General features: G+C 42.5%; 1 protein-coding gene across 4 annotated transcripts in view; it reads right to left on the bottom strand.

Annotated features, from left to right (window-relative positions):
• LOC123832363 (complement factor H-like) overlaps positions 1–19,520 on the bottom strand; it is a 59,882-nt gene extending 40,362 nt beyond the window's left edge. For 3 of the 4 annotated variants that reach the window (XM_045860075.1, XM_045860074.1, XM_045860076.1), the window contains exons 1-6: positions 18,929–19,181; positions 10,605–10,790; positions 9,574–9,679; positions 6,243–6,319; positions 4,451–4,642; positions 2,159–2,329 (exon numbers count right to left, since the gene is read on the bottom strand). In XM_045860075.1, the coding sequence (XP_045716031.1) occupies positions 2,159–2,329; positions 4,451–4,642; positions 6,243–6,319; positions 9,574–9,679; positions 10,605–10,790; positions 18,929–18,986 (790 nt within the window). In that variant the 5' untranslated portion in view covers positions 18,987–19,181. Of the gene's footprint in view, positions 1–2,158; positions 2,330–4,450; positions 4,643–6,242; positions 6,320–9,573; positions 9,680–10,604; positions 10,791–18,928; positions 19,182–19,377 lie in introns of those variants that run through there. The other variant, XM_045860071.1, reaches the window with a different exon arrangement.
• Positions 19,521–23,116: the final 3,596 nt, after the last annotated feature.

Raw genomic sequence — 23,116 nt, 5'->3', positions numbered from 1 at the left:
AAAAACCCTTTGCAGCCCTGGCTGGTGTAGCTCAGTGGATTGAGCGCAGGCTGTGAACCAAAGCATCACAGGTTCGATTCCCAGTCACGGCACATGCCTGGGTTGTGGGCCACGGCCCCCAGCAACTGCACATTGATGTCTTTCTCTCTCTCTTTCTCCCTCCCTTCCCTCTCTAAAAATAAATAAATTTTAAAAAATTAAAAAAAACCCTTTGCAGAACTTCACACGGCTCATCACCGGCTTCTCAACGTTCTCCAGTGCCTTGCTTTCTTCCATCGTCCTAGCTCTTGTTATCTTGGCATGAACAGCTGCATTTTGTTTAATTTAGTCTACTTAAGTTAGTCCACTTATAGCTGCCCCTCCTCCTCTGCTCTCCCGAATTCTGGGTCCTGCCTTCTCAGGTCCCTTCTCCTTCCACCTTCCTCCCTGCGCTCCAAGCTGCCAACACAATGGCCTGCCAGGTCTTCACTCAGCCACGCTTAGTCCTGCCACGTCTGCTGTCATGCCCTGTGTGTTCCCTCAACGGTTCTCCACTGGGTCCTCCCACTGGTCCTCATCACGGCCCAGAAGCATCATCTGTAAAGACCCTATAGATGTGTGCGAACACATAGTTATGGTTCTACCTGAGTATTTACCCTGGACTTTGTTGGCTTTCTCTTCATATTCTCTGTGTGATTCAAGACACTTCCACGATCAAAAGCTACTACCATTTATGCTAATGCTAACAACTTCTCCCACGAGACTCTAATCCGTATTTCCAGCTGCAGCTTCACACCAGACAGGTTCATGCATATAACCAAAGGCATATCCAACCTATTACGTGTCCAACTAAAATCATCATTCTTCTTTCCGTATTTTAATTTGTGACACAGGACCCCATGACAGAAGCCTGAAGTGGACCCCCAGTTTCTGTCTCCCATCAACTCCAATAGTTAGTCAGACACTAAAGGTGTAAATATTGCTTATATATCTCCCCTCTCCATGCCGTACTTCTGCTGTGTGCCCTCAGCTCCTACGGTTATTGTAGTAGTCTTTCTATTGGACCTAAATTTATACTCCATTCCACCAGAGTAAGCTTTATGTCCCTGTTGCTAACATGGCATAATTAGTTGAGGTACTTACATACATTAGCAATGATCGTATTAAAAATAATAGAAAACATATATGACCACCTAAACACTAGTGTTAAGTAAAATATGTCTTCAGTGTTGGATGTTGACACTATCCTCAAATGAAGCTTAAATATGTTAACTTTTTCTCTCACTTGAATGTGCTAGGTCCTTCGTGTTTTCACATTCCCACTGCAGCCCAGTCGATATGTCTTAGTTTTCACTTCCTGATATGGCTAAACTTAACACCAAGGCTTGCAGTCAAAAGCTACGATATTAAAAAATAAATCACAGTGTCACTAAGAGCAAAACAAAATAAGATTGGGAGAATTTTGTTGAGTTAATTAAGAATAGAAGAACTTTTGGTGATTGCTTTCAAGCAGTGGGCATATATCCCTTAAAAATTTTTAATTCTCTACTCTTATAATCTCCACTAAAATAAATGGTGCTATGAAAACATCACCAGGGCAGGTGCCTCTCTCCAAAATACTAATATCTGAGACTGTCCAAATGTGTGAGGTCGCACGTTTCTGCTGTTAGAAACAGTCATTAAGATTTGAAATAATAATAATTCAATATTGGCAGCCTCTGCTGTCAGTCAGTAGAAAATCCAGTTTGCATAGGAGTGGAAGAGTTTGGATCGAGAGTGCTTTCTATTTAGCAGGTCTTGGTACTTTTAATTATTCTTGTCCATGAGTTGCTGTCAGAGACTGTCCCCTACTGGGGACAGAGACTGAAGCTTTGATAAATTTCCCCCAAATAAACCCCCTGACACATACAAATCACAAACCGGATGAAAGAAAATTCAAGGGGTTTATGCTATATTATTTTACCTCAAAATTTCTGGTGTTATCTAGTTTCAAATGTCTTAGAGATTTAAGGCAAATCTATGTACTTTTGGAGTTCTTCCTTGTCAGCAGATACCTTTGCACGTAGCAGGAAAAGGAGGAGTGTTGGTGGCGGAGAGTTAGCCAAGGCACAGAGTGCAGGGCGTGAAAACAGTGGACGGAGCCCACGGCAGAGGATGCCGACAGGAAGCATGACGTTACCTCTGCAGAAGGGGCGCGGCACCCACCCAGACTGGGTGCACACGGCCTCCGCTCTTTCGCCGTAGCTGTAGCCCGGGTAGCATTTGTACTGAAGCCTTTCATTCTCCCTGTACGTGGTCTTCGGGGATGCCGGCTCTCCGTTCGGAATTTCTGGTCTTTGGCAGGAAATTCCTAAATAGAAGGGATTACATTCCAAAACGTTTGTGATATATTTTAAAGGGGCTGTGTCCAAGACATGGTTACACGAAGACATAAATTCTGTTTCCAGTCAGTAGGGCAGGCAACCAAATAAAAGTTCTGTGTTGACTTGAATGCTTGCTGAACTTACCTGTTCCTCTTAATGTTCGTTTCTGAAAGACGTTAAAATTCTGATTACAGTTATGTTGCTAATTTTATTTGGTCTGAGGATAAGTTAGTTTTGTTGAAATAAATAGTGGCAATCACACTCATCATATGAAATTGATGCATATAAAATTGAATATAGCTATGAAGTTATTCTGATAAGCATTGCCACTGAGTAACCAGCAAAACCACATATTTCCCAGTTACCCATTATAGAGTAATTATTGACAGAACTATTAACTATGGATTTTGACAAATAAATTAATTGATCTCATTGTCATTATAGCTCCAAAAAGTTACTGACCTTCCACTTGGGTGGTTTCGCCATCCACCTCCTCGCAAATACTTTTCCCCTGGCATTATGGCCACAAGAACTAATTCCCCAGTTTCTATTCTCTCACCTTCACAACTGCTTTTCCCTAATGACCCTTTTTTTTCTTGTCACTTCATTGATTCACTTAAAATCCTTCAATGATTCTCAATTCAGCCTGAAAGTCCGATTGATTCTTCAGCACAGTGTAGAATTCTTCAGCAGCTCAGAACCTTGTGCCAGCCCATCTTCTTTGGTCCCACAGTGTTATTCCCTGCTTGTGTCTTTCACCCGGGCCTGGGGGCAATGGGGGACCAGGAAGCTTCGTTCTGCTGGGTACATTTGGCCACTTCTTCTGCATGAGCTTCTCTCGACTGGTACGGGTTTCCCCCCTTAACTTCCTCACCAAGTTCCTGTTCTCCCTTTGAGACTTACAAGAGGCATTAATCATCCCAGGCAGGGCTCACTGACCATGGAAATTTACTCGTGAGAAGTGCACCCCCTCCATAAGCCTCTAGAGTACACAGTATTTGCTACACTGAAGAGAAATATTTATCATTTCTGACTTGAAGAATTAGTTTTGTTAGAAAAGGTTTTTGGGAAGAGGCATGTTTTCCTCTGCATCTGTATGTAGGATAGACTAAACTAAGAAAGTATAAACCATTTGGAGATTTTAGATAATGTTAGCATATAAATATGGCAAAAATTTCCGCCAGAGAAATGTTGGTAGAACAAAAGTATGAGACTTCAAATCAATTGACCAAAATGTTTCTTGATGAAAGCCAAAATCATCCTAGTGGTCATGATGTGTGGGTCAGTAGTTTATAATGAAATTTGTCAATTGCAATTGACATGCAATATTAGATTAGTTTTATGCACACAACATAGTGATTTGACATTTCTCTAATACGAAGTGTTCACCCTGTTAAGTCCAGCACCCACCTGGCGCCTTACATGTATGACAATTTACTGGCTTATACTCTCTGTGCTGTACCTTAAAGAATCCTTGTCTGAAAGTTTACTCTAGAACTCGATTTTAAAGGCAAAGGAATATTTAACGGATTCCATTCAGTTCGGCAATATTTATAACAGGCACAGCCCAAATAAAAAAATAGCCACTTCTTAGAAGGGTTATTTCAAAACAATGTCATCATGACGCATCACTGGAAATAAATAATAAATCTTTGGCTTTCCAGTGTCAGGAAAGCCAGTTCTGTAGGCCAATATCAGAACTTGTAGCAGAAAGGCTTACCACTCTTTTAAGCCGTAAGAGCCAAGTACAATTTAATCAGGGATAGGAGCGTAGACTTCAGTGTTAGATCACCTGGGTTTGGATATTAGCTCGACTCTACGTGCAGGGCAGCCGTGCAGGTGAGATTTAACTTCCCGATGCCGCAGTTCCCTCAATAAGACAGAGGTGGCAGTGGCGCATGGGGCATGGGGATCACTCTGACTGTGCAAGGAAATGACACATACAAGGAACTCAGAGGAATGCCTAGGAAGTAGGAAGTGTTCAATAAATGCTACTTATTAGCAGCATCGTTTAGATTCGTTAGGAGGCATGGTGGTTTGAAATGTATATTTTCATGAGGAAACCCCAAATCATTCACATAATCAAATGAACAGCAGGTGTAGCTTACCCACGCAACCTGGTTTTTCTCCACTCCAAAGACCATTTTCTGAGCAATGTATTTCTTTAGGGCCAGAAAGCATGAAGCCTGGATTACATTCAAACTTGATCACCTGTCCAAAAGAGTATTCCTCGTCTGGGTTGAACGCACCACTGACAACTCTCCCATTCTCTGGGGCTGCCACTGGCAAACACTTAACGACTGAAAAAATAAATAGAACATTTTATAATAGAAGTTAGAAACTTTATCATGAAAAATATGCATAGATACATATATAATTATAAGGTCAGCAAGATAAGATTGGACGAAATAAATGTGGGTTGTATGTATTTTTGTTTGTTTGTTTTTAAAGCATTCAACATGCCTGTTTGCTGGAGATCAAGCCTGCTAAGGAAAAAATAAATATTGAATTTATCTTTGCAACTTTTCTATGGAAATGGGCAAAGAAAACTACCACTCTGACTACTGACAAGTGCTTCTTAAATAATTGAGAAATGGGAGACTGAAATACAAAATTTCCACTTCAGTCTCACACTCATTAACACTATATTCCTAAAGGTGTAACAGCAAACTTTTTTTTACTGTATTTACTTCAATAGGGAAGTAGGTTTAAAATTCCCTTCGACTTCCACGTCAGCGTTCAAAATAATTTGGGTGCTTCTTTAGATGTTACGGAATATTTCCCACTACCTCTTAGGTTATGGCGTTGAAGCTTCACTGCACAGGGAGGTGACCCGGGACGCTTGTTAAAATGGACGGGTGATGGCTATGTCCCTGCCCATCGCTCCACGGATGTCCCTTCAGGACGTCTTTAGCAACCCAAAAGTTCGGGTTTTGACTCGCGCCCCAGGTGGTTTCCCACGCAGATGCTCTCTAGAGCACGGGTCTCCGCTATTTTGCGTGACCACACTTCTCTGCTCCTTCCTCCCTTTTCTCTCCCCCTCCCCCTCCCCCTTCCCTCTGCATCTCTCTCTCTCCACTCCTCACCACGGGACAGGGAAACCCTGTTCTGGCTGGTCCCGTTCATCTCCACCGTGAGCAGGTGTTGGGATTACTAGCTCAGATTCTGGCAACGACAGGATCGGCACCTTCCCGTTCTTACTGTCTGCTTTCTGGGTCAGGGGGAGAGGGCAGAGCCCTCTCTTACTCCCCTTGTCTTCCCAGAGGGACTTGAGTCCCCAGGAGGGAACCCTCCCTGGGCAGGTGGGAAGGGTGAGAGGCCTCAGGCCGGCTCTCCACTCCAGCTGCTGCGCCCGGGATCCTGCACGCGGGCGCTTTGGGGGTGAGGGCATCATTACTCAAGCTGAGATTCTGCTCTTCAGGTTAAAGGCCTGATATCTGGGTTCTTTCTAGAGCTTAGAACCCAAAAGGAAGGAAAAACAAGTTTCTTAGGTTTCCTAAGCTCTAATACTTTAAATATTAGATCAGATGAGACTGTATTCATATTTGGTTATTGAAACACAAAATAGTGCAGTAGTTAAAAGGTTGGCTATACACTCTATATACTATGTTTGAAACCATAAAAATAATTTGAGTAAGAAATATTGTTTTTGGTATTTAGGGTAGATGTACCCATTCCAGCAAATGTATTCGCAACAATCACGTGGGCAATGCTTTGTGATATAAATGTATTTTTTCAGTGTATACTTTCACTTTTAAAATGCCTGTTTTGTGCTTTACAATAAATGATATGAAACCCCCTGTGTCAAAAAAAAAGAGAAATATTTGATTACAGATGTTAAGGATGCTTTATTGTAAGACGCTGCAAACAATCTGAGGTGTTTTCAGGATTTTTATCTACCTTCACATAGAGGAACGTCGTTGGTCCATCCATCTGCTTCGCATTCCCGGAAATTAATCTCACCTATCATTTGGTACCTGAAAGCCAAAAGTAACAGGGCTGTGAGCGGATGTGTGTTTATGTGCGGCTTTAAATTTGATAACATTCTGCATGTCCGACCTCCATTTCAGGGAAAGTTAAGAGCATATACGTTTTCTTCTTTCTCTCTGTTTTTATCTCTTGCATGTCTTTTTTATCTGTCTTAATTTTTTTTTCTTTCTTAAGAAACACCCACAAATGCTCAGGGAGACAGCCTGGGAATAATCTTACTCCTTGGTCAATGGCACAGATTCACTGTTTCATGCACAAATTGCTGTTGGTTTTTCTCTGAGTCAGTTAATTCACTGCACCTAATGATGTAATAAGCTCCACGGGAGCTGTCACCCAAAAGAAAAACCATAAAGTGACAGTAACCAGCAGACAACCCGATGGTCCGCCTCCGTCAGCTTTCTCCTGCCCTCCAAGACGGTGACGTCTCCTGGTCACTTCGGGACTTTTACACAGTCAAGGACAGTGCCCGCGAAAACTCCTTAGTGTGGGACGTGTTTTCAGCACTTGTCCCCATCCCCATCCTTGACATTCTTTCTGGGGCGTGGCCGTGGAGCCCAGTCTGCTTACAGAACCCGTGCAACGTCGAATTTATCTAATTAGTGCGACTCGTCAAGCCTGCCCGTAAAATCTGAGGTTCTCTACGTGGAGGGAAGTTCCTTCAGGTGGCTGCAGATTGAGCCGTCGCGTCGACAGGTCTCGGATCCAGGCAAAGCCTCCTTCTCAAAATTACAGTGGACAGCTGTGAGCCCAACGCCGGTGTCCCCAGAATAAACAATGGGAAGGCACTTTGACAACCACAAGAGAGACAGTGCTGGAAAGGGCCTTTGAAAATCTTCTCAGTAATTCGACATAGACAAATGTTTCCTCCATCTGCAAATAAGGGTATACGGTTCTGCCCATTGCACAAGTAAAACAAATAAACTTGAGCCCTGGCTGGCGTAGCTCAGTGGATTGAGCTCGGGCTGCGAACTAAAGTGTCGCAGGTTCCATTCCCAGTCAGAGCACATGCCTGGGTTGCAGGCCATGACCCCCAGCAACCACACATTGATGTTTCTCTCTCTCTCTCTCTTTCTCCCTCCCTTCCCTCTCTAAAAATAAATAAATAAAATCTTAAAAAAACATGCAATAACTCTTGACTATTTAAAAAACAATAACAACAACAAAAAATAAATAAACTTCCTCAAAATATACTTTCTCCTTCTTTGATTCTTATTGGTCTGTTCCTAGTTCTCTCAGGGAAGGAAATACTTCAATGAATTAAATGCAAAGTACAGAACTTGCAGTCAAGCATCTGAGCCTCCGGAGGGAGCAAAGGCGTTGGTCATTGAAGGCTCTCTTCTGTTCTCTGCCCAGTGGAAGCAGGTTTCCTGGTGAACACTTTCCACCTACACCAGAGACCCATCCATTCCCCCAACGCTCCTTCAGCAATTGCACACAGCTCGACACAAAACTTTCCGGGGCCTGTATGCGTGGAGGGGAGGGAAAGAGAGAAAGACTGTCCCTGCGTGGGCTGGTGGGGTGGGGGATGGGCAAGGGCTCCTATTTCTGCAACCCCAGCCAGGCAAAACACCAGAACTTTTGCAGGGTGCTTCCTTAACACTTCCTACCTGTAAGATGGTGAAACGGGGGTAACCACACCCAATCTCCTCCTAAGTGGCTTGCATCAAGCTAAATAAGGATTCAGCAAAGAGTGGGTGAGGGCGACAAGGGGTCCGAGGTCAAGTTTACTGGCAGAAACCATGGGTGTGATACACCCCCCTGCCATTAGATATCATAACTGAGTCAAAAGGCTTACACGCCCTTACATAAGCCAAACAACATCTCAAGTAAAATTTAAAAACGGCATACAATACTTCCTTTTGTTGACCTTGCGTGACCCAAGAACTCCTTTTCGCTGACAAGTATCTGGTGCTGTGGGAGTCCCCCCCTGGGTGAGAAGACTGTTACTTTCCTGGGGCCTGTCACTGAGGAGGCCCCCCTGCTCACCCAGGAGGACGGGGGCGCAGGTGAGCGGGACAGAGCCAGCCGCGGAGGCAAGCAGGCCGCTGTCTCTCTGCCCGCTCTGAACCCTGCTGGGTGCTGAGCGCAGGGGCCTTGACGTCTGCGAGCGTTCACTCCTGTGGCCAGGCCGGAGCTGGGACCCGGACAGACCGAACGAGCCTGGACCGGAGGGGCACTTCGGAGGTGAAGAGTGGAGGCAGTGCGTGGGGGGGTGCAGCCCACGGGTCTTCTTCTGGGCATGCGTGGCACGGCCAGCGGCGATGACTGAAGGCTGAGCTGGAAACTAGCAGTGTCTTTGAGAAACGCTCTCGCGCAGTGAGCAAGGAGGGACTAAATCACGAGGTCTAACCCTTAGCGGGTGTCCTCGGAGTCCCCGGGACCTCAGGGCCTCCCCCGCCGACCCTATGGTGCGCCCAGTATGTTTCTGCCTTTATCAGTGAGGGGATGGGAGTGAAGTGGCATTTTGGAAAGTGCAACGGTTTATTGAGTGGTGCAGTTCTGGAATGCGGGTTTGCTCCAAAGCCGAAGCGTCAGGAAGTCCATGGGGAGAGAATAACAAGATGCCGTTTGTAGTCTCTTGACGCTATTTATATTGATGCGAGGACCCTGGTTTCCCCATGTGTGAAGCGTTCTTCGAAACCAGTTTTCGGCCCGGCTGATAACGGGGGAGAGTGGGGGCTGGGGAGGCGAGCCCGTGTGCAAACCCAGTGTGGGCCCGGAGTCAATGATGAGAAACACAGCGGCATTTGGGGGCCCACACGATAAGAATACTTTACAGACCGTGGGACCTTACAGAATAGTTATTATTTCAGTGTAAAAGTCTTGCTTCTCCCACATTTTATAAGATTTTACCAAAATAGGTAGCAGGTCACATAACTTTTCACCATTTCCTCTGTGCCGGACCCACGGCACCCCCAGAATATCCTCCTGCACATCACAGAATGCGCTGAGGACTCGTCGGCATGAACCGCTGTTTATACTCCTACTGTTTTCCCAGCCACCTCCCTGACAGAGTAATTACAATTCACTGTAATTTTTCAATGTTGAGGAGATAACATGGTATCCAGATATAATCATTTTCATTATTTAATTTTAATTTGGGGAGTTACGTGCATGCTACCTATAAAAAGGCTCACAGAAAAATATTCTCAGCTTAAAATATAAATTAGGACAGTTCTGATTTATCAGATCAGGGGTGAATTACCTCAATCACAGACATCGTTTTATATTGACTACTTACCCCTCATCGCACGTATACACCACCTTGGCCCCGTATTCAAATTTGTCTCCTGTTACAAGGTCGAATGAGCCAAAGGGCGTGTCTCCGGGGTGTCCACAGGGCTTTTCTGGAACAAAGAAAAGGCTACGATAGCAGCACGTCGCGCAGGAAACGCATTGTACATGGAGAGGTCGGGGCGAGGATGTTTGATATTATGTTCGAGGACAGAATTGAAGCCATGGAAAATCGAAAAATGGCAAAGTCATTATTTGAGAATTGAACTTATCTGTAGGTTTCGTTTTTGAGTTTTGGAGGATTACCACTCCCTTTTTAAAAATAAGTGCTAGTGTTGTGTTTTGTATTGAAATGGTAACTCTGATATAATTCATCTCATATTGCTATAGGAGTAAACATTCAGTATTTTGGCAACTAAAAGTTTTTGTAAATTAAAAAAAAAGCATTGTTGGGACTATATCCTAAGGATCCTGAAACACCAATCCAAAAGAACCTATGCATCCCAATGTTCGTAGTAGCACAATTTACAATAGCCAAGTGCTGGAAGCAACCCAGGTGCCCGTCAGTAAATGAGTGGATCAAAAAACTGTGGTACATTTACACGATGGAATTCTATGCAGCAGAGAGAAAGAAGGAGCTCCGACCCTTTGCAACAGCGTGGATGGAGCTGGAGAGCATTATGCTAAGTGAAATAGGCCAGGCAGTGAGGGACAAATACATTATGATCTCACCTTTAACTGGAACATAATCAACAAAAGAAAAAAGTGAGCAACATATAACCAGAGACATTGAAATTAAGAACAACCTAACAATAGCCAGGGGGGAGGGGAAAGGGGACAGAATGGGGAGAAGGGTTTTCAGGAACTACTATAAAGGACACATGGACCAAACCAAGGGGCAGGGTGGAAGCAAGGGAGGGAGGGGGGTTTGGCTAGGGTGGGGGGGAGTGGTGGGGCAAAAATGCAGACAACTGTAATTGAGCAACAATAAAATACAAAATAATACAAATAAAGAATAAAAAAGCATGGATCACTCACTCTGGCATATTTTTGCTGGGTTGAGGTCCACCCATTGCCCTTCCCTGCACTGCACTGTAATCACGCCGTATGTCCTGAACCCAGGCCGGCACTTGTATGTGGCCTTAGTGCCCTCTTCATAGCTCTGTTCAGACCAGGAGCCCTGCAGAATTTCCCTCTCTTTCTTCGGAGGAGGTGTCACACAGTCTGCAGACGATGGAAGCAGAACGAGGGCTTCAAGTAATTGTTTACGCTCAGGTTATTTTTGCTTTGAAAAATATCTACATGGTTAGAGGTCCAGCCAGATCTTACATGCATATAGACTTACACAAATGGAATCTGCATAAATTTGTAAGAACAGTTCTGGAGTAGAATGGTACTTTACTATATTGTTTTAACTGATGCATTGCAGTTGGAAAGTATTTGCTGGGCACTAATCTAAGCTGTGAAGAAAAAACAATGAATAAGAAGAGACAATGTGTCTGCTCTAGTAAGGAAGTGAGTTATTAAACAAGTAGTCAGAGAGATGCAGATAGATGAATTTTCTTTAAAAATATAAAGCATGTGTGAGATGACACAAAAATATATGGAAACATTTCAAGTAAGATAGAACAGGATGGAACAGGGCCATCAATTTTGGTAAGAGTGATAAAATTCTGGCAAAACTGATCGTGATATAAAAAAGAAAGCACCAATAACCATGACGTCGAATCAGAAAGGGATTCCTTTAGAAATCTTGTAAACATCAAAAAGATTTTAACAGCCGTGGCTGGTGTGGCTCAGTGGATTGAGGGTCGGCCTGTGAACCAAAGGGTTACAGGTTTGATTCCCAGGCAGGGTACAGGCCTGGGTTGTGGGCCAGGTCCCCAGTAGGGGGCGTGTGAGAGGCGACCACACATTGATGTTTCACTCCCTCTCTCTCTCCTTCTCTCCCCCTTCTCTAAAAATCTCACAATAAAAATATTTTAACAGAATACTGATGAAATAGATGAATTCCTAGAAAAAAAATGACTTAAAACTGACTCAAAGGGATTCTAACACCTCAAGAGTTCTAGAACCAAAAAGTAGAAAGAAAACTCCAGCACCCATTTATAGAACTGGTTGCATTTATCCGCTTTTATAAAGCATACAAGGAGAAATAACCTAGTTATTAAAACTTGACAAGGGTAGTTGAAAAAATAAAAGAAGATAATGATAGTAAAGGACTTGAACCTGCATTTTACCAAAGAGAAGAAACCCAAGAGGTCCATAAACGTATGAAAAATTGCTCCCGCTGAAAATTAAAACCATAACATGACTGGTGAATATTTGAGAAGTCTCAAAGTAATCCGACCGCTTGGAAAGAACGTGGGCCCCAGGGCTAGAGGGCGGGGAGGGAAACCGGCGTCGCTGACGCAGAGAAGGGCCCGGCGGCTCCGAGCGCAGCTGTTCATCCCTGGGGGGTTCCATCTCTCGGAGGGCATCCTCACGCGCCATGGAACCGATTTCAAGCCTGGGAACGCATAGCCACGTGATTTTCTTAACAATCAAAAATGGAGACAGCTCCCACGTCCATCAGCAGTCGGGCGCATAGAAATGTGCGGCACACACGTGTCATAGAGTGATACACCGGTACGACAAAACGACGTGGAAAGAAAAAAAAACAATGATCACATGAAGAGACAGAAAGGTACAACAACTACTACAGGGTTATTTAATCTCCATGAAATTCAAGAACAGACATATATATCAGGAATGAGTACATAAGCTCTGAAACTATTACAGAAGAGCAAAAGTGTGATTACCATTAAGTAGTAAGATAACGTTTTCTTCCAGGAGGACGGTAGGGGCATTAATCTAAAGGAAACCTACAGGTTATGTGGAACATTCTACTTCTTGACTGGATGCCTATACTGAATTCTACGACAGTACAATTGTATTTTATTTATGCATGCAATATATTTTACAATGAACATTGACTTAGCAGAATCTGCATGTACAGCATGATTCTTATTTTGCAAAAATTAGTTAACTAAATGATATATAAAGAGAACACAGAAAATTAACAAAGAAGCTCATGCCCACTACGATTATTGTCCATATTTTAAATATTTCCTACTACTTAATTTACATATAACTACTCCTGGTGTTAGAATGATTACATTAGTAAACCCCCAACACATTACTTTAAAAAATGGCGCATATAAAGACACACAGTTATCAGCACACATATTTATTGGTATTTTTTTCATTCCTAGACTCCTTTCCTGACTTGGTTGCAAAACCACAGCTTAACTTCCTATTCTAGAATTTTTTTTTTTAAAGGCAAGGGAGAAATACAATCCACTGAGCTGGGTCTCATCACAGAACATGTGCATCATTAAAACATTTTGCAACATTTCATAGAAGAGAAAGCTCCATGTGAAACTACATTTTAATGCAATAAATACTATTTGTGTAGGATTCCATAGGCACTAATTTTCCTCTGAAGTTTTTGCATGTTTTTAGCATATTTATGTCAGGGAACTTGGTAATAAATGATTCCAAAGCCCAGTTTTGATTTTTACAAGTTAAGTAAATATACTTTCTGCCACTAGATGGTGGTCATACCCTGCCACAAAACCACACACACAGCCCGCCCCCTCTGGCCTGCCAAAGCAAGTTTTTCTTTTCTTTTTTGCAACTTTAATGTTCCTGTTGGTTTTTAGATGAAAATTTTCTGTTTAATTACAGGCTCATGAGAGTGTTTTTCACTTTCAATATTCAGACCCGCTTCATGGCATTCAGATTATTAGTGAAATAAGTAAGTTAAATTTCAAATGTAGATGCCAATATTGTGAGTAGAGAACAATTTTCCACGAACATAGTAAGATTTTGATAAATCTTGGTTCCCATTCTGTTCCTAAGCTAATGCAAGGAAAAGGCAATACAGTTTTTTATCACTTCATTTCTGTGATTTAAATTATCGTCACTAATACAGTAATCTTACTAAAAGAGGAACCCAGACACTGAAACGTTCAGCCCACGTGCTGGCCCGAGGTGACATGTCTTCCTGCTGGTTATTCCCAGACTTAACCTCTAATTCTTGACTTTTACAATTTAGTTCATTGTTCTTAACAACCAGAGATAGGAGACAAAGACACATATCTCCCATAATCCTCCCTTCAGCTTTTTTTTTTCAGTGTTTACCCTGTGTTCTAGAGTCAACATTGACTCCTGTTCCCTATCGGTCCAGAGCTCCCAAGTTCATTACTCCTTTCACTTCCAATAGTACTCGAAGCTCTGTGCTTCTCTCATGGCCTTTCAATGGCATCTCTTGACCCTGTAAGAAAAGATATGTCACCTCTGCTCTGTCTGTGATCTTTCCACGGTCTCGGCGCTGATGACCCTCATCCGTCACCTTCGTGGTGGGACACTCTCACCACCGACTTCTGATGGTTGGCTTTGTCTCATCCTTGGCTGTCTTTAAATATGATTTTTTTTCACAACATAGCTCATGATTCATACTTATTTTTATGTTTGCTAGAATTTCACCCATTCTCCCATCCACACGTAGATTCCCTGAGGATAAGGACCCCTCTGCCCTGTTTTTTATAGTGGAGAGATTTTTCACTAATATTCAACTCTCCTAATATCAAACGCACCTCCTGTCTGCTTCTGGTCTACTCTTTAATACTTTGAGTATTATCAACTCATGTCATGCCAAAATATTTACAGAATGATTCACTAAATTGTGTTATAACAATAATTAAACCTATCTTATGACACGTCTTTTATTGGCCTGCATTGACAAATAGCTAACTGTTCAAGCTCATTCTCAAAAAGTTTCAATTAGAAAAAGAGTTATGGGCACCTATGCACACTAACCACATTCACTTGAATTAAATGAAAGGAAACTATTTTCAAAAGTACGGAAGCATTTTTTGAGGTAGGATTAATCTGAAAGCTATTATTATTATTTTTGAATAGCCATCACATTTCTCAAGTTCTAAGTTAATGAGTAAACTAAGCTTTCTTAGGTCTAAGTATTTACTTGGATTTAAACAATGAGTACTTCACCTTGTGTTTACACAGTCCATTAAATGCTAATTCATTTCTTTCTTTGTAAAACACTACCTGGGTGAACTGTTTATTCACTTGGTCTGACTTTCTAATTTAAAGTTATTCAGTCTATAAATAAAGAGTATGAATAGATTTGGCTATTAGACTAGAATAGAATTCATTTTACTTTAATTTGAAATATAAAATATAAATATTTTTTTTATATTTTTAATATTATTATTTTTATAAATAACATAAAATTTTGGTCAAAGTTAAGAAACAAATATATGATGTTTTAATCAGTATTTACCTAATTTTTTACTTTCAAATTTTAAAGGGGTATTATTGACATGCAAACACAGAGGTAATTACTTGTTTTCAATGTCTATATGTATATATATAAACTATTGTTTGAAAAGTATCCTTAATCAAATTACATAAATCATAATAAAGTTATACACTTGAGAAAACCTAATCAAATTTGTACCACATTGCTTTGGTAAACTAAAGTGGGTCTCTGTTCAATTAATCTATTTTTCTAAAATTATTTTGGGAAAAAATAGCAGATTCTACTTTTTAAATAGCCTAATTCTAAACTTAATAAATATTAAAATATATTATAAAGCAAAACTAAAAATGTAAAAACAGATAAAATGGAAATAGCAAAAATAAATATTTTATATTAAATTTCCTTCCTATCTTCTCATTTGTATACATGCATATTACTTATATATGCATGTATATGACCTGATCCAACTCATTTTTCAAAATAAGAGATATTCAGGTTATTTTACAAATAATAGAATAATTAAAAGTAATTTGGGAGGTAATATAACTAAGTACTCATGTAAATAAAATATTACCTACAATGAAGTTTTTTAAATAAACTCCAGGGAAAGCAGAAAAAGACTATGCTGCATTTAATAAGCATTTGAAGAAGTGAATTTATATTTTACAAATTTAAACAGGTGACTATACAATTTCTTTTAAAAATGTTAATCGTGAAAAAGAGCGTAACAGTTTCTTATCGCAGCCCGGACACACTCCCCTCTCTCGGTTGCGCCCCTTACCACCCCGCTCCCCAGACGCTGCCGCCCCCCTCTCTCTCCTTCCAGTTCGGGGTTTTTGCCTTCCCTATACACCTCCTTTGTTTACCTCCATCGCGATACTTTATATGATAAAATACAACATGTCGATTAAACGCAATAATCATTCCTTTTGTTTTCCCCACTAAGTGACCACCTTTTGGAAAGTGCTCGTCAGTCAGGGAGCACAGTGCTTAGCAGTTAATCTGGAAATGATCATTGAATGAATGAATGAATGAATGAGTATGAAACCAGCTCGGAGCCTTTCCGATGTAGCTGTAGGTTATGGACAACCGTAGATGGAAGCAAATGTAAAGATGATAGGGGAGGTGACAGCATTGAAACATAGTTGCATGGACTCAAAAAACTGTAACATCTATAACCCACTGTCCAGTCCCGTCCACGTCCCCTTAAGTTTGAATTTATGTTGCACTTTCTAAAGTCATAAATCAATTTCGCTTAAAAATACCTTTGGGAACCTTTGAAGGAACATTTTTTATAATCTCCTTTCAATCTATTATATTTCTAGTTAACAAGTTTTATGAGAAACTTGGCTCCCTCCATTAAAATGTCCAAACAGATAAAAGTACCCTGTCAAATCTTGTATTCTCCTTTCCCTTTATTATTTTTGGTGGGTTTTTTTTCCTGTTTCATTACTTTCTCTGAGCCATTTTTATGTTGCCTTATCATTTTAAGCTAAAATGTAACAATTTTTTCCTCATTACATCACGTCCTTCTCATGCACTGTGTCCTGAGACCAGTTACAGTTGTTAAGAAATGGGTCAAGTGCACACGAGTGAAGAGAACACAGGACGGATTGGCTGGCAGAACATCACAGCCGGGCAGGTGGGGGAGGGGGTGTGGGGTGAGGAGGAGGAGGCCAAGCTGGAAAGAAGGAAAGTGGTGAAGGCGGTGGGACGATCAGGGTTTGACCAAATAAACATGGATCCACTTAGACTCTGGCTCCAGCCCTGATGATCAAAGGCCAATAGTGAAGAATCTCTAACATCCTGGGCTTCAATTTCTATCTGGGAACTTGCTGCTAGGTGAGAATAATTTTAGCAATACTGAAGCCATTCAGTTCTAGTTTACCATCTTCTGCAAGCACGTGCGGGGCAGATGCATTCCCAGGACATACCTACCCTTAAAATAACAAGGCTTGCTTTGGCACGCCCCCACCCCGTCTCCAACGATGTCCTGGACCACTGCACCCGTTGGGTCTAGGCTGCCTGGAAATACCCCATCTTCCAGAGTTGCTTAGTCTGGGTCTCATCCTGCTTGTCACCCATTTCTACCTCCCCCCACCGAAATTGTTGCAGAAAAGTTATCCACTTGTAATAATTCACAACAAACTAATTTAGTTTCAGAACTGTTTTGCAAGCAAGGAATAAAATGGTCATTCTGTAGTCACGGAAAATTCACATCATTTCCCTCTACTTGCTGGTGCATTATGGGTACATTTGTCAAAGCCATGGCACTAACTTGAGTGTTGTTCAAACAGCTGCACTTCACCTGTTAGGAATTAGACAGATGCACAGTCATCCTCACTGCGACATATGTAAGGACCAGCTCACCAGCAGAGACTGATGTCACACTTAAACACACATTGATGGAATATGTCATCTGAAATTGATGACATCAGCAAAGAATTGAAACTCCTTCAATTTTTATCACTAACACTTTGTTGAATCAAGTCCTGACACTTCAAATTGCACTTTGTCATCACTTAAACAGTTTATTAAGCTTGGCACGATTCTTGAGTTTTAGACATGAGCTAGAAATAAAACAAATCTCTACACGACAAAAGATGTCTCCACAAAACCTCAACCAACAACAAGTAAATGGCGTAACCCTAAAAGTATTCCTACTAAAAAAAGACAGAATGCATGTAAAGAAAAAGTTTTCTAAGATTAGTAACACTGACATTGTTCTGAACTTATTGACTGTTTGTCAATAAGTAATATTTTACTTTTAAACATTACTTGTCATATCGATGTGTGCAGGGAAATAACTGTATATCTAGTTTAAAGAGGAGCTGGTATGAAGTTTACAAGCTGAAAGTCACACAGGAGTATGTTAGAATGTATAACTAAAAAAAGCTCTTTCTCAAAAAGTATTAAACACGTTGGAATAAACTGAAATAAATTACTACAGGATATAAGTAAAAAAAATATGTGCCTTTATTTTCTAGTGAGAGACCCGCGGGGAGAGAGGCTTGTGCGTGCTCTTTGCTGACAACGTTCCTCGGGGGTCAGGGGCTGGCACGGGGGGGCACCCCACTCACACTCTGCTGCCTTAGAGAAGACTTTTGAGAATTTATGAATGATAAGTAACTCATTTAATTTTAAAGTGTCAATCCTCTACCTATCACACAATTAACTATCATGAACGAGGAAAGCAAATTTCCTGCAAGAAGAAACTTATTAATCTATTGAGAAATGGCGATAGAATTACACTTAATTATGAATCCAGAAACTGTCCCACTGATGCCGGAAAAAAACTGCCGGCACTCACACTCACTGCACCTAAGGCGCATCCTGTCAGAACATTATCTTACATGCAACCACAGGGAAAAAAAACCCTTTCCACAAGCTCTATCACAGAGGTCACATTTTTATTTTTTTCAAACTTATATAATGTTTTTACCCTAATGATTCAAGTAATACACATCTACAAGCCTTTTAAAGCCATGACAATATCAGTTCTAAATGATCAATGAATATTTCTTGAGAAAGAGTCAATATCTATTCCTGAAATGAATCCAGTCATTATATGATTTGAAGGATTTTATTGTCTAATTTGTGTTCAGGTTCTGTAAACGTTCACATGCAGTTAAATACTTTGACATAAAGCCATTTTAGGAAAAATTCTAAGCAACAAATTAGAGTAAAGTAGATTACATTTTACTGTCATAAAGTAAATTATATTTTATGACAGTTACAAGGGAAGTGATTATACGTATTATACATATTATAATGTTCAAAAGTATTTTAAAATATTTTCTGGAATCTTATGTCACATAGAATTATGAAAAACAATCAGAATGGCATTCAAATAAGCTTCGCATAGGATTTAAACTTCTCACCATCAAAGCCACTCAAACGCTGAGCTACAGAGCAGTAAAAAAATCCACATTTTCTAGACCACATTTTTATTACCACTGTGAAAAGCACATTAACAAATGCCTGATAATAGAGTTAGAGAAAAAAAAACACAAAGCCTTTCATTTTTCACTCTTACCTTGCGCTACACAGCCCGTCCATAACACGAGCCACAGGGTCTTTGCTGGGAATCTCATTTTGAGGGATCTTTCAGGGGTACATTTAGTGGCTGACAATGCTCACACTCTCTCGGGTTCTCCTCTGTGAAGAAAAGTTGTGATTAGTGCAGGAAAGTACTTGCTCCAGAAGGAAGTTGAAACGTAGGTCAGGAAACAAAGACATGACCAAAGGCCCCTCCCATCAGAAACATTTGCAAAGTTAGGGAAAAAAAAATCCACCACAAGCCCCAGCAGCCCAGAGCTTGCAGACAGTCTCACAGCGCGCCCACTGCATGCCAGTGCTGTGGCCGGCGGCTCTGGGTTTGCTTTTATAAACTAGGCGAGCTCTCTGCTGGAGCCTGCCCGGGTTCTGGGAGTGGGCAGAGCAGTAACTCCCGGTGACCTCTGGGTTCAGAGACCCTCTGCTTACACAAACCCCTGTCAGGCCCACAGTGCAGACGCCCCAGCAGATCAAGTGCAGAAGCTCTTTTAAAAATCCTTTAGAGAACCCGAGGGCAGACAGCCCTTCCACGGTGGAGACCCAGATGGCCTGGGTCAACATTGCCAAGAATGCAAAGCTGGCTGATCTGGGGCACCTGCTTTTCCGGCAATTTATGCAGTTGATCTTGTGTGCCAAGCAACAAGTTCGCTCTCACGAGGTATAAGGGGTTTTAGTAACTCCAAAAGCACAAAACGGGAAGGCTGGCTTTTTAAAACTTTGTATTGAGACTATGCAGAAAGAGAAGAGCAAATATTCAGCAAATGCTTGCTGAATACTAAGAAGGTGAAGACACCGAACAGCACCCCCTCGCAGGAACCCCCAGTCCCCCCATCCCGCCAGGCCCTCCCCCTCCACCCCCAACACAGGTGCCCTCTGGACCCATCTCAAAGACCATGGGATTTGGTTGGCCAGTTTTGGATTGATTCTTTTGTGTTTAGATTCTTCCACTAAAAATTTTGTTTAGTTCAACCACACTTTTGTGCATAGTTACACAGATCATTAATTTTTATAGCTGTGTCCAGTACTTGAATATGCCACATTTTATTTATCTTTGTGCCTGTGAATGGGCATCTGAGTAGATTCCAGTTTGGACTGCTTATATTATTCAAAGTTGTAAAAAATTAGCATTTCGCACTTTTAAAATCAGAAGTCAGTGACATCTACACCGAGTGACAAATAACTGTCCAGAGCAACCCGCACACAGCACAGGAGTGTGGAGCAAGAAGTCACTTCCTCCCAAGGCTTGATTAGGGATGATCTCGTGAATATTTCATCATTAAATTGTAGTGTAAGGGAAGCGTGCACCTGAGTAAAGACTCTAAGGTATAGAGGAAAATGCAGAATGTTTCAGAATTAACCAGGCACTGGAGCACTGGTGTTGCATGGGGAAGTTGCAGAAGAAGTAAGAAGGGTTTTGCACGAGGAGTGGTTTGAATCTCAGATTTAAAAAGCTGTACATCATTTTATAGACGATATGTAACCTAGGTGGATTTAATCAAGGAGAAGGACTGTAGGAAGCTCAGTGTCGTGTCGGAGTGGCTGTGGCAGTTGCATTGGAGCGGAGGGAGAGGGAAGGCCTTGGAAGAACATGCAGCGAACGAGCAGATTCCTGAAGGAATTCCCGACTCACCAACGGCTGGAAGCTAAATGGAAAGACAAAGGCAAGACCGAGGAAGGAGTCGGGCTGATGCAATGTAGCCTCGGGAGTTCTCATTGGAACAGGCCCAGGCGAGGACCAGAAAGTGCCCCCAGTGGGTGTGATGACCTTGTAGAAATTGAGAAGATGCCCTAACTGCTGGAGCGTAAGCTGCCTCTGCTCCATCACGCTGCCACCAGTCCGCTGGCGTCAGACAGCCCCGGGCAGGCGGGGGACTCAACCGAGAACTCCAGGAGAGAACCCACTTAGTTTGCCTTTGCTCAGGGATATTCTGCGATCACGATTGTCAGTAACTTGGTGACGGTGGCCCTCCGAGTGTAAGACTGGCTCCTAGCAATATGCCTGTCACCCCTGTGCCCGCCCAGCCAGGGGGGCACCGTGACACCAAGGTGCAGGCTGAAGACATAGCACACACGTGTGAGTGTGCTCGGCAGTGCCTGGCCCAGAGCTAGACGGGCGTTGAAGAGGAAAGAAGTGTGTAAGAGCGTGGGACGATCATCACACACGTCGCAATTTAAGCAGATGATTGCATTCTCCTGGGCGCCTGGTAAGGACGGAAGTGTGCTCCGCCCCGCCTGCGGGCTGCGTTGACGTGGGCGAGGCTGCCGCAGCACCTAACGTCTCTACAATGACATCCAGGGCAACCTAGTGCGCAGGACCTCAGCCCAAAGAGTGTTTAGAAATATCGATCGCAGCTCAGAGACTCTTCTAAGGCCCTGAAATCTGGTACTTCATTATGTCAGGAAAATTTCACAGAGTTTTTCCAAAACTGGCCAACAACCCTAAGAATTTATAGGACGGTACAAATCATGACTTATGAACCCTTCCAGCATTTCAGTAGCAAGTAACAGGTTTAAATCACACACGCAAAGAAAAGACTGACTTACTTTCCTGCTTTCTCCATACAGGAAATACTAGAAAACGGTGTCATGTGAAGAGACAGTCCACGGAGCATGCGGCCAACAATGTAAAGTAAGGGCGTCACAGTGTGCGAGACAGTTATTACACAGATGAGGTTATTTCTGGTTTTCATCATGTCTACAGTGTTTGTAAATGTGCTAACTCTGTGATTAGCAATAATTCATTTCTAATTTTATGTTCCTTCTTTGATTTCTAATTTCAAGCCAATATTTGCTTTCAGTCCTAATTTTTGTTCTCCGTCTGTGTTCCCCTGTGGGCAGTCCACCAACATTGCGTGTTCCATGCAAGGAAACTGGATCTGTCTTGAGTATGGTGCAGTATAAAAAGTGACGGGCAACAGCGAAGGTCTCTCTGCACTGTGACATCTAGAACACCGCAAGGACCCTTATGTCGTCCCAAAGGCGCCTGTTTGCAGGACAGCGCTTGGTGCCTTACTGTTTCCTGACACTAATCACGACAGGACAGTCTTTGTTGTTGGGTCGCTGTAGGCCATGGGCAGCTCTGGCTTCTGAGCCCTTATTTGTAAGGGCGGCCATGAACAACTTACTCTTGTTTAACTTTAAATTAACTCCATTAAACGTCCAGTTCTTCTACATCTGGTCAAGACAGAACCTAGAGCACTGCCATCTTTCCTCCTCGGTCACGTGGAAAACCACATATGGGGAACCCAACGTAGCACGGACTGTGGTGACGGTCTACCCGTGTCCGTCCTCACCTATGTGGAGAAGCCCCACCATTGCAGGGCTCCCGTTCTTCCTTCCCAGGAGGTGACTGCCTTGCTTTCTTCCCAAGGGGCACCGCGGCTCTGCTGGCATAGCCTAATTGAATCATGCTTAAGAAAGAAAAGAACAGCATCTCTGCATTTTCTTTAATTCTATTTGGGAGGAAATGAGGACACAAGGGCCTCCATTCGTATTTATTGCACTTATTTTATTAGGTGCTTTTCTACAACTAGATTGCAGGCTCTTCGAGTAATTCAACCTCTTAAAGGAAAAGAAGGAGAAAACCTGCCATCTCCTTGGAACTTCCTCAGTACTGCCGGAGCACCTTCGGAGAACTCGAGGGGCCTGGGCAGAGGAAGAGCCCCTCCCTGCCCCATGCCTGCAGGCCCCCTTTCCCTGGTCCCCGCACATCCATCCCAGAACCCCCACACGACCTAGCTGTACGTTTCTGAGACTTTCAAGCCTCTATTTGGACGCCGTGAGCAAAGTCCCTTGTTTGCCTCGGTGCCGAGATTGCTTCACACTCACCCTGACCTAGCAGCTGCGGCTGATTGATGATTAACTTTTATGTGCCAGGTGCTGTATCAAATGCACTAGCCACTCTAATTCTCCCCTAAACCTTGCAAGCTGGTTCCATGGTTCCCTTTCACTCAAGTGACTGAGTGACCTACTTAAGAGTCGAACCCACGTTGCCTGGTTTTACGGTTGGTCGTGTCACCCCTTGGCTCCCTGCCCCCCCCCCTTCTGACTCTAAACGTGCGTTACTCCCACACTTTGGCCCCAGTTTTGGTTCTGAACAGAGAAAAACTCTTCGAGTTGGCCAATGAGATTAACACGTGCCCCATGCCATCCCACCCCGAATTTTATA

Source organism: Phyllostomus hastatus, unplaced genomic scaffold, assembly GCF_019186645.2.
Source record: "Phyllostomus hastatus isolate PE091 unplaced genomic scaffold, TTU_PhHast_1.1 phas_contig_148, whole genome shotgun sequence".
Taxonomy (NCBI): Eukaryota; Metazoa; Chordata; class Mammalia; order Chiroptera; family Phyllostomidae; genus Phyllostomus; species Phyllostomus hastatus.
Note: the sequence above shows the minus strand (reverse complement) of the source record. Positions and strands in the feature narration are given on the sequence as shown.